The following is a 15,920-nucleotide window of genomic DNA, read 5'->3' as shown; positions in this document are numbered from 1 at the left end:
AAGAAACCAGCAGTAACAGAAAAAGAGGGGGAGAAGTTCAAGGCTCGTTTGGTAGCGAAGGGTTTTTCACAGCAGAAAGGAGTTGATTATGATGAAATCTTTTCTCCTGTGGTCAGGCACACTTCAATCCGAGCAGTACTTGCATTGGTGGCTAGTTGGGATTTGCATTTAGAGCAGATGGATGTTAAAACTGCTTTTTTGCATGGTGATTTAGAGGAGCAGATCTACATGCGGCAACCTGAAGGTTTCACTCAACCTGGAAACGAGCATTTAGTTTGCAGATTGAAGAAATCTTTGTACGGGTTAAAACAGTCTCCGAGACAGTGGTATAAACGGTTTGACTCCTATATGATCAAGATTGGCTACAACCGATGTGAGTATGATTGTCTATGTTAAGAGCCTTGATGATGGTTCTTTTATTTTTCTATTACTGTATGTTGATGATATGTTGATTGCTGCGAAGAACATGGACGATGTTATCGGTTTGAAAACTTTATTGAGTCAGGAATTTGATATGAAAGATTTAGGTGCTGCAAAGAAAATTCTTGGAATGGAAATTTGCAGGGACAGAGACTCAAGGAAACTGCGGCTATCTCAACGGGGTTATGTTGAGAAAATGCTAGAAAGGTTTGCGATGAGCAGCGCGAAACCAGTTAACACTCCATTGGCGAATCACTTTAAGCTCTCATCAGAACAGTGCCCTAAGACAGATAAGGAAGCTGAAAATATGGCAAAGGTTCCGTATTCTAATGTTGTTGGCTGCTTGATGTATGCGATGGTATGTACTCGTCCTGATTTAGCTCATGCTGTTAGTCAAGTTTGTAAGTACATGTCTAAACCTGGTAAGCAACATTGGGATGCAGTCAAGTGGATCTTTCGGTACTTAAAGGGTACTGTGGGACATGGAATTGTTTTTGGGAGTCAGCGGGATAATCCTTTGGTTGTAGGATATGTGGATTCAGATTATGCATGTGACTTGGATAATAGAAGATCTACGACAGGGTATGTGTTTACTCTTGGTGGAGGGCCTATTTGCTGGAAGTCTACTGTTCAATCTGTCGTGGCACTATCTACAACTGAAGCTGAATACATGGCAGCGGCTGAAGCTGCAAAAGAAGCTTTATGGCTTACTGGTTTAGTGAAGGAGTTGGGTGTTCAACAAGGTGGAGTTCAGTTGCTTTGTGATAATCAAAGTGCTATTCACTTGGCTAAGAATCAGGTGTATCGTGCTAGAACTAAACATATTGATGTAAGGTTCCACAAGATCAGAGAGTTGGTTGCATCTGGAGAGGTTTTGTTTCAGAAGGTACATACTGATGAGAATGCCGCTGATATGTTCACCAAGCCAGTTACGACAGACAAGTTCAAGCATTGCTTGGACTTGTTGAATGTTTCGAGTTGTTAAAGAAGCAAGGTAACCCAATCCACATTGAAGTTTCCAAGGGGCAGGATATTCGCCAAGGTGGAGATTTGTTAGGTATGGCTCATAAATATACCAGTAAAGAGGACAGGAGATGGAGCGAAGCGAACATCAACTGTCCTTACAAAGAAAGTCTCGTTGTGGGGTTACAAATTATGTGGGTTGGGGGTGCGGGGGCTACGGTACAGGGTTAATTTTGTAATTATGTACCAGGGTTTTCTATTATAAATAGAGATGTAACCTAGACCTAAAATATCATTGAATAAAATTCTAGCGCCGCCTAGGCACCGAGGACGTAAGCACATTGCCGAACCTCGTAAAATTCTCGTGTTCTTTCGTTTTCTTTACCCGTTTTCGTCAACACGTTCTTTTCCGGTGTGGGGATTCTGATACTATAACTTTACTCGGACTTTGGGGTACAGTTGGGTATGCTCCATTGTTAGCACTTAGACAATATGGGGCACGTCAGTTTGTCCCCGTAACATACGGACTAATTAAATCAGAGTTTTTGTATAGCGGTGATAGTTATAAGAAGATGATCAGGGAAACATCTGAGTCATGGAAGAAAGTATTTCGAATGGATGTCGTTGCTACCAGAAACATGCTTACTCGGGATTATGTGGAGTGGCGAAGATTGAGAAAGAATGATAACGTCCCGGTGCCAGACTGTGAAGACACTCGGACTATGGAAGAACATCTCATGCCTGTCCCTTCCAGACTGGAGATAGTCAAGGCAGAGTTTGAAGCTGTGAATAGCGAGCTGAAGCAGAGGATTAAGGAACTTGAAACTGAATGTTATCAATGGAAACTCGAGGCTAACTCACAGAAAGATAAAGCAGACAAACTAGAAAGAGAACATAAAAAAATCCATTTTGAGCTTGAAGACTTGAGAAAGGGGTATCAAGATACGGTCAAGGATAACTCCAAGTTGAAGGTGTCTTATGAGTACTGGAAAGATGAAGCTCACATCTTGAAAGGAAAGTTCGAGGGGCCTGGTGAGAGAGCCTGGAAAGAACAGATAAAAACTGCCCAGAGATGCTTAGTAGACAGCCAGCATCAAAACCAATGCTTGAAATCCAGATGGCTGATTTGGAGAAACAACATGAGAGAGATGGCAAAACAATAGCTGAGTTAGAAACTATTGTAGATGGGTTCAAGAAGAAAGCAAGCGAGCTTCAGATAGTGCCCTTCGACAGAGGTTTACAGTGGCGTTTCCGTTGGGAGCAAGCACAACAAAGGGTGAAGGCTAGAGACGCAGTCATCCGAGACTTCCTGGATCAAGTACATAAGACATATCTCCATCTACACGGCCTGGCAAGGGAAGCTGGAGTGGTCCAACAAGGCATACAACCAATGACAGATGAAAACAGAAGACTTGTCAACCTGTTGGAAGCTGTTCGGGGTCTAGAGGATTTAGTCTGAATGTACCTTTGATTGTTTTTATGTCTTTTACAAGATAAAACATTTTTGTCGAAATAAGGATTATTTATAATAATGGACACTTTTCTGGATCAATGCCTCGAACATTTCATGCATTTTTTTCATTTTGCGTTGTGCATCTACATTTCATTTTTAAGCATTTTCATAAACATGAAATTTCTTCATGGAGGATTCGATGAAGTGGTTTTAACCACATGACACCACATGGAAGCAAGATTGTAACATCAAAAGAAAAAAACTGAAAACAATACAGTGGGAGCCTGATCAGCTGATTGTAGGACAAACCCTATCAGGATGATCTAAGAAAAGAATCCCCATATCCTAAGGGCTACGATGTTAAAGCTGTTAGCTGTTACCACATAAGAAGCCCCAAACATTCCTCTGAAAACTGTAAGGTGCTTGCCGAAGAAGGGGGCATGGCATATACCATTTGTACTTAGAGGATTGTTTTGTTTAAACACGTCTTTGATCTTTCATGTTTGCTTAATCTTTTAAATGATTGAATTTATGATGCTTTCTAAGGTGAAGCAATTGAACAAATTTTAATCTTTAGTTCTTCGAATATTAAATGAATTAATGATTCTTTTAATTCTTCAAGAATTATAGATTTTTGACATATGGAAAGATTAGACCTTTCTTACCCTGTCTCAAACCCCAGAATAAAATACCTTGATTCTTTGCCCAAAATAACTCATGGTCATTACCAAAAGACGAAATTTTGACATTACCTCCTTTTGAAATTCTTGAACATTACATTTATCTTTTTGATACACTCATACCTTTCTTTGAGTCAATAAGATCACACCACTGTCTTTTTTAGACTCAAAAATAACCTTTCTTACCATTAAAACCCAAGGCATTGAGTTGTTCATTTTAACATGAGCATTCTTCTAAAGAACCAACTTGAGGCATCTCGCGGGGACCCTGAACATTGAGACATCTGGGAAAAGAGAAGAAGAATTCATTCGAAATAATTCTATCATACATTAATTACATTGTTTTCATGTGAATAGAATTAATCTTGAAAATCTTTCCCCCTGGGAATACCTCTTCTGTGAAGATTTACATGTATGAAATGATGAACAACTTTCTTTCTTTATCCCTTCACAAAAGGAGAAAAAATATATCCCTTGTGTCCCCTTTTGAGCCTGTAGTATTTTTCTTCTGATTCAACCCTAACCAAGGATCACCCTCCACACTGGGGGGCAAGGTGGAAGAAATATGCTCACATGAGCGAAGACATTGATTCAGATAAGATACCAAAAGGTGAACCAAATTCCAAGTGCGAAGATTCAATCAGAACAAAAAGGGAAAAATCAAAAAAAGAAAAGAAACAAAAAAGAAGAACAAAAAAAGAACAAAAATTAAAAAGAAAAAGGGACAAAAAAAGCACATGCAAAGATTCCCTAAAGACAACTGGTACATCAAGCTTCAAACTATGAGATTGATCAACCACAATCATTCCCGAATCACTGAATCACTTCACTCGAAGATCATAGAGCATCAAGAGAGAGAAACATTTTGAGAAGATTGAAGGCATCAGAATGAATTGATCCTTGGTTCAACACCTTGAAATACTTGTTTGGGCCTATTTATCCTTTTCTTTCATAACTATGAACCCTGGCCTACATTACGTGCCTTAAAAGTCCCTTCTAATCATACATGGATTTCTAAACAGAAGAGAATATCTTCATATTTCATCCCGCCCATCAGGATTAATCTTTGTTTGCAAAAAATAATGTAATTAATGCATGATAGAGAAAAATAACAAAGGGGGTTCAAGACGTAAATCCTGAATAACGTCTTGAAACCAAAGGAGGATTCAAGTTGAAAACCTGAAAAGGCGGCTCGAATATAAAAATTGTGCAACTGAGGCGATCACACAAATTCCTTGATAAGGTATCGCACAATCCAAATGTGACTATGAAAGCTGGGAGTCGAAGAACACTTCCAGTAGAGGAGCATACAAGCTACCCCATCAAACCTTTGAGCATCAAATGCCAAACCTTTGACCAAACACAATAACCTGAGACATTTTTATCATTTCCTTACTTAACCATTTCCCAAAGATAGCTTTGATCTTGGCACGTGTCAAATAGCTATAATTTATTGAAGGATTAACATTGTAATTAAACATTTGATATCCAATGAACTCTAGTTTTATGATTCGTCTCAATTGTAAAACCGTGAAAGAGACAATATTTTCAAAACTTTTGATTAAACATTTTTTGAAACTCTTTATTGATATTTTCATAACTTTGAAAATAAAAGAGAAAGAAAAACATTTTTTTTTCAAACAAGATAGTCTCTCTAGAGTGGATCTTGGTAAATGACATGTGACTCTTAGACACAAAACTCATGCTCAGAATCAATGCTGAAGCAAGAAATGAGGAACATTTGGGGCATCTTTGAAGATTCAACATCAAATATTGGGGCATTTTTGGATATTAGGGCATCATTTGGGGATTCAACATCCTAATGCAAATTATCAGACCTTTTTTAGGAGATAAAATATAACCAATTCATGTTACATGCATCTTATGCATACATTTTAGAGCATCATATTTATCATTTTCCACATACATAATTTTTTGCAGATTTTAGAGTCAAGTTTCAACTTCAAGACGAAGGATACTCGATTCAAAAGCACCTTTAAATATTCATGTTGGTTGCTTAACTCAGCAGCAAGAAGCTACACTTCGACCAACTCGACAGATTGAAAGTTTCTCTCGAAACAACAAAATTTGTTCGAGAGTGGATTTCAACTTCACGACGAAGCATATCTAGCTCGAAGCCAAACTTCACAATAAAGGGGTCTCCACGGTTTCAACTTCACGGCGAAGGGAATTGAGTCCACCCGCAACATACAATACTTGGATTTCAACTTCACGACGAAGGATATTCAAGTCAATGCTCAACTTCACAACGAACTGGCCATCTGTGATTTCAACTCCACGACGGAGGATATCGTGCCACTCGAGACAACACAAGTTCAACTTCACAACGAAGGGACGGCTGGTTGTCAACAAACAACTTCCCAATTTCAGAGCCAATTTCAACTTCACAGCGAAGGATATTAGACTCCAGACAACGCAAGTTCAACTTCACGACGAAGGGACCGCTGGTTGTCAACAAACAACTTCTCAATTTCAAAGCCAATTTCAACTTCACAACGAAAGATATTGGACTCCAGACAACGCAAGTTCAACTTCACGACGAAGGGACCGCTGGTTGTCAATAAACAATTTCCCAATTTCAGAGCCAATTTCAACTTCACAGCGAAGGATATTGGACTCAAGACAATGCAAGTTCAACTTCATGACGAAGGGACCGCTGGTTGTCAATAAACAACTTCCCAATTTCAGAGCCAATTTCAACTTCACAGTGAAGGATATTGGACTCCAGACAACGCAAGTTCAACTTCACGACGAAGGGACCGCTGGTTGTCAACAAACAACTTCTCAATTTCAGAGCCAATTTCAACTTCACAACGAAGGATATTGGACCCCAGACAAGGCAAGTTCAACTTCACGACGAAGGGACCGCTGGTTGTCAACAAACAACTTCTCAATTTCAGAGCCAATTTCAACTTCACAGCGAAGGATATTGGACTCGAGACAACGCAAGTTCAACTTCACGACGAAGGGATCGCTGGTTGTCAACAAATAATTTCCCAATTTCGGAGCCAATTTCAACTTCACAGCGAAAGATATTGGACTCTAGACAACGCAAGTTCAACTTCACGACGAAGGGACCGGTGGTTGTCAACAAACAATTTCCCAATTTCGGAGCCAATTTCAACTTCACAGCGAAGGATATTGGACTCCAGACAACGCAAGTTCAACTTCATGATGAAGGGACCGCTGGTTGTCAACAAACAACTTCTCAATTTCATAGCCAATTTCAACTTCACAACGAAGGATATTGGACTCCAGACAACGCAAGTTCAACTTTACGACGAAGGGACCGCTGGTTGTCAACAAATAACTTCCCAATTTCAGAGCTAATTTCAACTTCACAGCGAAGGATATTGGACTCGAGACAACGCAAGTTCAACTTCACGACGAAGGGACCGTTGGTTGTCAATAAATAATTTCTCAATTTCGGAGCCAATTTCAACTTCACAACAAAGGATATTGGACTCGAGACAACACAAGTTCAACTTCACAACGAAGGGACGGCTGGTTGTCAACAAACAATTTCCCGATTCCAGAGCCAATTTTAACTTCACGACGGAGGATATTGGACTCGGAACAATGCTACTTACTTGGATTTCAACTTCACGATGAAGGATATCCAATTCCAGACTCAACTTCAAGACGAAGGGGTCACCTGCGGTTTCAACTTCACGACGAAGGAAATCGTGCACACAAGCATCATCCATCTTTAGATTGGATTTCAACTTCACGACGAGGGATATCCAACTCAAAGAATGATTATCTGTCAACAAAGACCTTCGAGTTCGACTACGCTCAGCTCCAAGGCACATCATTTACAGTATAACTCAAGGCTAGAAGGGTTATCTGCCATCAAAATTGTCGAGTTCGATTCCATTCAGCTCGATGACACATCAATCGCACTACTTTCCGGTTGCAGTCGAGGTTTTCAAGTCGAGAAGAGGACCTGGGTTAGCCGCGCCTAAGTGACAAGCAACCATTTTCAAGCAGCATAGCTTAAGTCAAGAAAAAGCTATCTGTCAATGAAGATTTTTAAGTTTGATTCCGATCCAAGGTCTTTAAACCGAGAAAAAGACCGAAGGGCAACAGGAAACCACGTGCTGATTCAAATTCTAAACTACGGCTTCAATTTCATATCATTTCAAGATGAACTCGGCTTCACGATGGAGGAGTCATCCGTAACTCAATTCGACAGGGAGTTGTTGAAACATCAGAGTCTATTTTTAACTCCACTGAACGAAAAGTGTGGCTTTTAATCTTTGCCTATCCCCGTTACACGACTATGGGCAAAGAGGGGCAGCTGTCAATACACCTTTTCGTCCTACTAGGATTCAAACTCCTAAAAATAGGATATAATTTTGCTAGGATTCAAACTCCTAAAAATAGGATAGAGTTCTACTATTATTTAAATTCCTAAAGATATGATTCACAAGCATTATAAATAGTCATTGTAACTCACTATTGTAACACATTCGGAGAAGGATATACGAAATACTAAGCAAAAAATTACAAGCAACTCGTAGCCATTTTTCGAAGCATTTATATTTTGAAAGGTAAAATTCATACCTTCTCATGTTATTTTTCCTTACCCTTATTGTGTTTTGATTTGAAAGAAAGCTGAGAGAAGTGTTTTTGGCCGATTAACGGGGGCGTTTTCGAGATCTATTTTTGTAGATCTAATCCCCGAGGCTTGTATTTTTTAAAAACTATTCGGATTTTTATAAACGGATCGTGTGGATCCGCGTGTTTTGTCGTTTTTTTCTTCGATTGACTTTTAATTTTGACCCCTAATTCATTTTTTATTTTAATTTAACCCTTATTATTTATATGTATAAATATATATATATATATATATATTTAATTATATTTTATTTATTTATTTATTATAATTTTTTTTCATTTTTCTTTGCGTTATATTATATTATTTTTCTATTTATATATATATATATATATATATATATTATTTTTTTTATCTATGTTTACTTATTTACTATGTTTTTTTACTATATTTTCCTAACGTTATAGATATATATATATATATATATATATATATATTCTTACTTCATTTTATTTTATATTTCTATGATTACTATTTTTTAGTTAATATTATATGTATATTTATTATTTATTTATTTATTATTATTGTTACTATTTAGTATTTTATTATATTATACATACATTTTTATATTTTTTATATATTTTTTTATTTTATTATTTTATTTATATTATTTATTTATTTTCATTATGTTTTTAGTTTTTTTTGTTCTTATTATTATTTTTCTTTTTTTTAAAAAACACTTTACCTTTTTTATTCTTTTTTGTATATATATTTTTTTCTTCATTTATTTTATTTTATTTTATTCAATTTCATTTTTTTATTTGTTTCATCCAATTATTTTATGTTTATTATTATTGATTTCATTTATTTTCTTTGTTTACTCTTTAGTTTTGTTATTTTCTTTTATTATTATTATTCTTTTAACATCTTATTTTAATTTTTTAAGGGTATTTCCGTAAACTTATTAAGGGTAAGTAATTCGGATCAAATTTTACCTTTTAATTTAACTTGTAATTTTCTTAATCAAAGACAACTGGAAATTACGTAGTACCGAAAGGGCGGTTCAAGGGTGCTAATCCTTCCTTGACCGTAACCGACTCCCGAACCCGACACATCTTTGGAAAGACGCAGATCAGGTAAGAAATAGGGTATCCGATCAACCCATTTGTTTTAAATAAATGATCGGTGGCGACTCCCAATCCACATTTTTCAAGTCGAAACCCAATTCCGGGGCCTAACCGAAAGACGGTTGCGACACTATTATGGTTGCTTTTCTTTTAAATTCCAAAAGTAACGATACTTATTTGAATGGAATCGATACATAACATATCCGGTAGCGCTTTATCGGTTTGTCATAATAAAACCGATTTTGTCATAGTTTTATCTGTTATATTATTATGTATCGATATATGTTTATAAAGTATCGATACTTTATAAGTACCAATATTGCTTTTCTTTTAAAAAGAATAAATTTGACTATTTATAAATATAAATTCGACTTGTTATAAGTTCAGCTATTTATAAATTCGATTTAAATTGAATAAATTATATTTAAATATTTAATCATTATTAAATAATTATTAATAATCATTATTAAATCATTATTATTAATTATTATAATTTAATTATTAATAATCATTATTAAATTATTAGTATCAAATAATTAAATATTAATAATAAATTATTATTAAAAAATATTATTAAATTAGTAGTAATCATTATTAGTAATCTTTAGTGGAAACTGTTTTTGTTTATGCTTTTGCAATGTGGGGTCTGTCCACTTACTCTACTCTTGTCTTGCTTTTAGTTGTTTTAATAAATGGCCACAAATAACACTTCTGTTAGGAAAAAATAAAGTTTAATTTTATAGAACCTGGATTTATTGCTTTTATTTTTGTAAACCACGCAGGAACGCATGGATGCATGGATTGTTTGGTGACCTTTCTTGGTCGCTTGGATGACCTGCGACGCTTGGATGGATGACCTGCGACCTGCACAGGTTGTTTGGATCACCTGGCGACCAAGGGTACAACTATAGTAAACGGCCTACTTCAGCAATTAATTTATCAACAACATTATTTTAAGAATAAAAAAATTTCACAGCATTATTTCAAGAATTTTGCCAAATTACATCCATCTGTTGGGGTAATGTGCTCGATTCTTATTAAAAACAATTTTTTTAATTTAAATTTTTTAAGATTTTTAATTATAAAATTCGTAAACGTTGCGACTTGTAAAACCATGTTTGCAGAGAGCTTGAAGTAAGAGGAGCTGTTCATCACTTCATCGAAAGAAATCAAGATTACAGCTTTAGTAATGGATCACTTGTGTATCTTTCAATGCCAGAATCTGAGGGTTTTTCATGTACAAGCTGCTGTCAATCAAGTGCAGTTGAGTTGTTTTCATCATCTCTCATTCCATTGATGCCGAGCTTTACTTTCTTCGGTCAGATATCTGCCTCTTCCGTCGAACCATGGTTCGACATCGAAGATGAATGGCAAACACGGATACAAACTCCACAGAGTCTAACTTAGCAAAGATATCTATGTTGTCGGATTCTTCGGTTCCGATGGAACAAACAAACAAACTTTATAAGGGAGGACCTAACAGTTCCTGGATACATGATTATCAAATCGGTAATCCGATGGGCATCTGCACTCTGCATTCCTACTGCACCATCACTTAGACTATCACTTGTTTGTTGGAAAGTGTTTATACAAAGATTGACCATACTGCTGGGGGATCAAACAAATGGAAGAAAATATGAAACTGGGAACTTTGATTTTCTTCAGAAAGAAGGCCTCGGTATCGGGAAAAAGAAAGAGTCACAGATACTGGAATTCGAATTCCGTTCCTTAATCTGTCGACTCTTTCCTGAATTCAGAAGATTGAAACTGGCATATGTATGAAGAAACTATTTATAATAACATTGCATTAATGTGGTACCAGTAATCGGTAACTTTATTCATTATTTTTCGATGCACAAGTAGTCGGTTTAACATCAGTTACATATGTCCTACACGCTGCGGCAGTAGCAGCCTATGATGCAGTGGGGTTCTGTAAGGAAATAAACAAAAAAAGAAGATGAACAATTTCACCTTATTTATCAGACCAAGGGCTTTTTTCTCCTCATCTTCTTCAAGTTCTACACTTTCGCTTCGCTGGAAGAGATTTCCGGATGATGCTTGGCATTTACATTTGATGTCTGGATCCGTGGTGCCGGTTTACTATCCGGAAACATCTTTAATACGATTCCCATGGCTATGAGCAACAGACCTGATCCGTGCTGTTCGGTTAAAGGTTTTGTAAATATCATGTATGACAGCAACAAAGTGACAGCTTTTCTAGCAGTTGTTATCTGCAAGCAGATGAAACAAGAAAACCAGCAATTAGATGAGAGATAGTGAAATAGTTTGAAAATTGATCTTTTAAAAACCAATATATCTTAAATGAAATTACAAATGCGTTTTTATTTACCATGGCAGTCGTAGCAGCACCGAAGATGGCAATAAGGGATAAAACCGACACCTGACCAATGAATGTGGCCATAGCTTCAAACACCAACACTCCATACACATAAGGATGCTGCAATTCATCAGCATAAATCAAAAATACATTATAGAAACAATAGATAACGGTACTTCTCTTGATCTCGAAAGAATGTTAATCAAGAATGGTCTACTAAACTATGCTACTCGGACTCCAATTGTGAGTGTGGGATATGAATACATGTTCGACATGTAAATACTTGATCTACTTTTGTCCTTATACTCGTAAGATTCTTGGACGGTCATAATGTCATAGTCATAGAATGATATATGTCAAACAAGGGTATTTTCTTCTGTATGTCGCATAATAAAATGTTATCTTATGCACTAATGACCATAGCAGCTAGCAAGGGGGTATGCAATTTACCTGAGAACAAGAATTCCAGGCCCTAACGAGCTCGCCCGTTAGAATCATCGGAACAACTAAGAAAGGGATACCAACTATTGTTGAGCAAAACAACATCTCCATCTGTAAAAAATAAATAAATATGCAATACAACATAAAATCATCGGTAACTTATTAGCTACTGTTTTCGGTTCAAACGAGAAAGTTTTATGGCTTACCTGAGTTGTATCTGGATTCATGGTGAAAATCGCTTCCTGAAAATTCCCAAGAAAGGAATCCATAATCAAAGCACCCGAAATCATTAAAACACCGATGATGCTAAAATTCGGAGACGTTTGAGCATCGGCTAAGGTGAAGAGGATGAGACCAACAACAAGAAGCAGAGCAGAGATGTATTCGTGAAAAGGATATTTCCTTCTCAGCCCAGGGATGAATGCACCCATAATCATAACCGGCAGCACCTACAATTCAAAGGAACATAAGCCAACATGTTAGAACTAAAAACGACAAAGAAAAAGCCATATGTTACTTCCACTGGGATATGTGCTAGTTCGATATTTTCCGAAGATTTTCCATATAACAAGCAATTTTTTAAACAAATTCAAGGCTACCTTGGTAGATTTAAACATGATTTGAGCAGGGTAGTTGAGGTAAGCCAAAGATCCCTTGGTTAATCCGTGAGAACCCATGAGAACAGCAGAGAGTTTCACATATGTTTTCCATGGATTCACCATTTGCTTCATGGTGAAGCCTTGAAGCCTTATCAGTATCAGGTAAACAAATCCTTGTACAAAAGTGAAGTACCATCCATAGCTGAAACATTTGCATGATTTTATGTCAACATAAATCAAAATACAATTTGAAGAATATATATATACATATACCATCTATAGAGAGAGGATAGGATCCACTACACAGTGTAAAACTCGTAGTTTTACACGAAAATAGAACTATCGGATGAATCTAAATAGATGGTTGAGATTCATCCTATGGCGTGTAAATGGATCCTATCTCATAAGTATGTATATATATAATATAAAAATGGAAATTGATTATGAATGTACCTGAACTGAAGCCTATTATATACATATTCCTACACAACCAAAAGAACACATCAATCATCGCACTGAAATGGGATCTTTTTGTTAGATTGAAATGGAGATTTTAATCCAATAAAACAGTAAAATGTATTCATTGAATCGTTTTGTACGATATTAGTCAAACAGAGGAACTACTTGAAACCTGCTTCAACAACATTGATAACCAAATAATACAAAAATACAAAAAATAATGGAACACTATTTGAATTTCTCGACTCTCTAGTCTCCACCTTTTTGCATGATTTTCTCAACAACCAAACAAAAACCCAGAAAGGAGATAAAAAAAATCAGGCATGCATGGCTGGGAATCGGTTACATGCAGAGTCAAGAAACCATTGCAAATAAAGTGACTGGTTCAAAACAACAATAAAAATGAAAACTTTCTTGTACCAATGCTTAAACAATGAGTGAATTACAGGAAGAACAAACCTCACAAATGCCATTAACAAGGTAGCCAAAGAAGAACCCAGATGAACAGATAAGAAACTGTTGCCATTTCGGCCTATCAGTGAGATGAATCCCAAACAAATACCTCGCTTGATCCTCTCCTTTCATCTTAATTTACCAAAACACCAAAAACCTCAAATCCCCCAAGAAAATATCACCCTTTCCCTTCAATGACAAATCTGGATAAATCCCATAAAACAGACGGAAGAAGGGTATTCAAATAACGGCTTCATTGCTTATTTTATTGCCCTGGAAAGCTAAAAAAGCTAGAATTTTATCATTAGTAGAAGTAAAGTATCAAAAATAAAGAATTCTTTTTTTCTCCAAAAGACTTCTCTTTGAGATATCTCTCTCCACCTTACTTAAAAGGTCAGATTAAGGGGAGATGGATAGATTCGTGGAGTGTTTGGGTCTCTGTTCTGGGAAAATGGAGGCAAACCGGCACTCATAAAGATGAGAGAAATACGAGGAAGATGGAGGGAGGGAGTCATTTAAAGTCAATATTGAAGATCAAATTCAAAGGTCCCCGTCAATACGGCAACAAATTTGGTTTTGGTGGGGATTTATCTGAAAATTCTCGGAAAATTGTTTTCTCGAGAAAATGGAATCAAAGATACTGAACTATACATATCGTGTCGTTCTATAGTACGAGAATCTTGACCTTTTGGGTTGGTCACGCTTCTGTCGGTCCGAGGCGTCCGACTAATACATTTTACTACACATGTAAAATATTTTTTTTATTTTTGTAAAATCTATTTATTTTTTAAAATGTCATAAACATTTAAAAAATTAAAAAATTATTTCAAATATTAATACTTTAATAAATAAAATGGTTATGCCCCTTGATGTTTCTTTTGAAAATAACAATTTTCCGCTCATTGAAATTCTCGAACAAATTTCTCTATATATGGGAGTCTAAAAAAATTATATTCTTAAAATATAAAATTACCGTAACCTCTGAATCAATTATAATATATAGATTAGAGAATATCTTTGAAAAAAATCATGTAATTTATTAGAGTAAAATTTAAAATTTAATGATAAAATTTATTTAACCTATTGATCTTAAATTTATTTAATTTATCGACCTACCAATAATTATAACGATTTTGTGACTAATTCTATCGATTAAAATCATTATAAATACCTTTCAATTCGTGTCTGTCAATAGTTATTGTTAATGGAAAAGAGAGACGATATAATGAGGTGGTGAATTTATCGCAAACTGAAAATAACGCGAGATATAGGAAACGGTGCTGAATTGATGACCTCAACAGTTGGCTTCTACTGTGCACTTCCATTTTAAGCCACGTGTACATCTGCTGAAGCACGCGCTGACATCTAACACAGTGGTGGATCCGCCGAAATTATATTTCACTTTTCCCGGAGAAAATCACGTGGTTACATTTACAAAGTATATCTTTTTATACTAGAGTTAATATAACTTTTGGTACTTCATTTTTGCATTGATATGCAATTTGGTACCTAATTCATTTTGCAATTTGATAACTAGTTATTTTTTAGGTATAATGATTCTAAAATGTTACAAAAGTTTGATTAAATAATTATTTTAATTTTTTATTTTTAAAAAATATATATTTTAATTTAAATATTTTGTTTTTAGAATAAAACGATATCTTATTTAATGAAAATCGTTAATTGATTCTTAGTAAATATTTGTTGTTGATGTAGTAAATCTTGTATGTTTAAAGTAATAAAATAACATATATCATGCATACGTAAATGATGATATGATACATGTTCTATGTTCAAAGTGATATCTTATTTAATGAAAATCGTTAACTGATTCTTAATAAATGTTTATCGTTGATATGGTAAATCTTGTGTATTTAAAGTAATAAAGTAACATATATTATGTATACCATTTAATTTAATTTGAATTTAATGAGATTTTATTTTTAAAATGTATATTTATTGTTTTTGATTAGAATATCAAATATTTTAGTAATTTAATTATAATAATTGATTTTAAAACTTATTAAAATCATCTTATTCACTATTATCAATCTAGATTTTTAATAGAATATATATAAATCGTAATTTAATTTGGATTTAATGAATTTCGATCTGATATGATCTTATAAGATATTTTTAAAAAAATATTAAGTTCAAATAGGGTTAGATTTGAGTTTAGAATGAAAATATCCGATTCAACTTGACCTACAAATAATTGTACAATTGATTTTTATATATTTAGAGATAATTACTATAATATCTCTCTATATTTTCATTAGATCCTTGTTTTTAAAATAAAAAATAAATTTTGATATTCATATCATGTTGATTTATCTTAAAATTCAGATCAAATTTCGTATTAGATAAAACTTTCTTAGATCTGAATCAAATCAATGTTAGATGAGACA

At 34.9% G+C, this 15,920-nt stretch overlaps 1 protein-coding gene across 1 annotated transcript; it reads right to left on the bottom strand.

Moving 5' to 3' along the window:
• Positions 1-11,035: 11,035 nt before the first annotated feature.
• On the bottom strand, positions 11,036-13,954 carry LOC120202614 (UDP-galactose/UDP-glucose transporter 4-like). Its single transcript, XM_039203027.1, has 7 exons — positions 13,519-13,954; positions 13,054-13,082; positions 12,601-12,802; positions 12,208-12,450; positions 12,011-12,112; positions 11,573-11,680; positions 11,036-11,453 (listed from the first exon to the last, which is right to left on the bottom strand). The coding sequence occupies exons 1-7, from the start codon at positions 13,642-13,644 to the stop codon at positions 11,241-11,243; spliced, it is 1,023 nt and encodes a 340-aa protein (XP_039058958.1). The 5' UTR covers positions 13,645-13,954; the 3' UTR covers positions 11,036-11,240.
• Positions 13,955-15,920: the final 1,966 nt, after the last annotated feature.

Source organism: Hibiscus syriacus, unplaced genomic scaffold (genome assembly GCF_006381635.1).
Source record: "Hibiscus syriacus cultivar Baekdansim isolate YM2019G1 unplaced genomic scaffold, ASM638163v2 tig00008957_pilon, whole genome shotgun sequence".
Lineage (NCBI taxonomy): Eukaryota > Viridiplantae > Streptophyta > Magnoliopsida > Malvales > Malvaceae > Hibiscus > Hibiscus syriacus.
The sequence above is the reverse complement of the archived record's forward strand: the minus strand, read 5'-3'. Positions and strand labels throughout refer to the sequence as shown.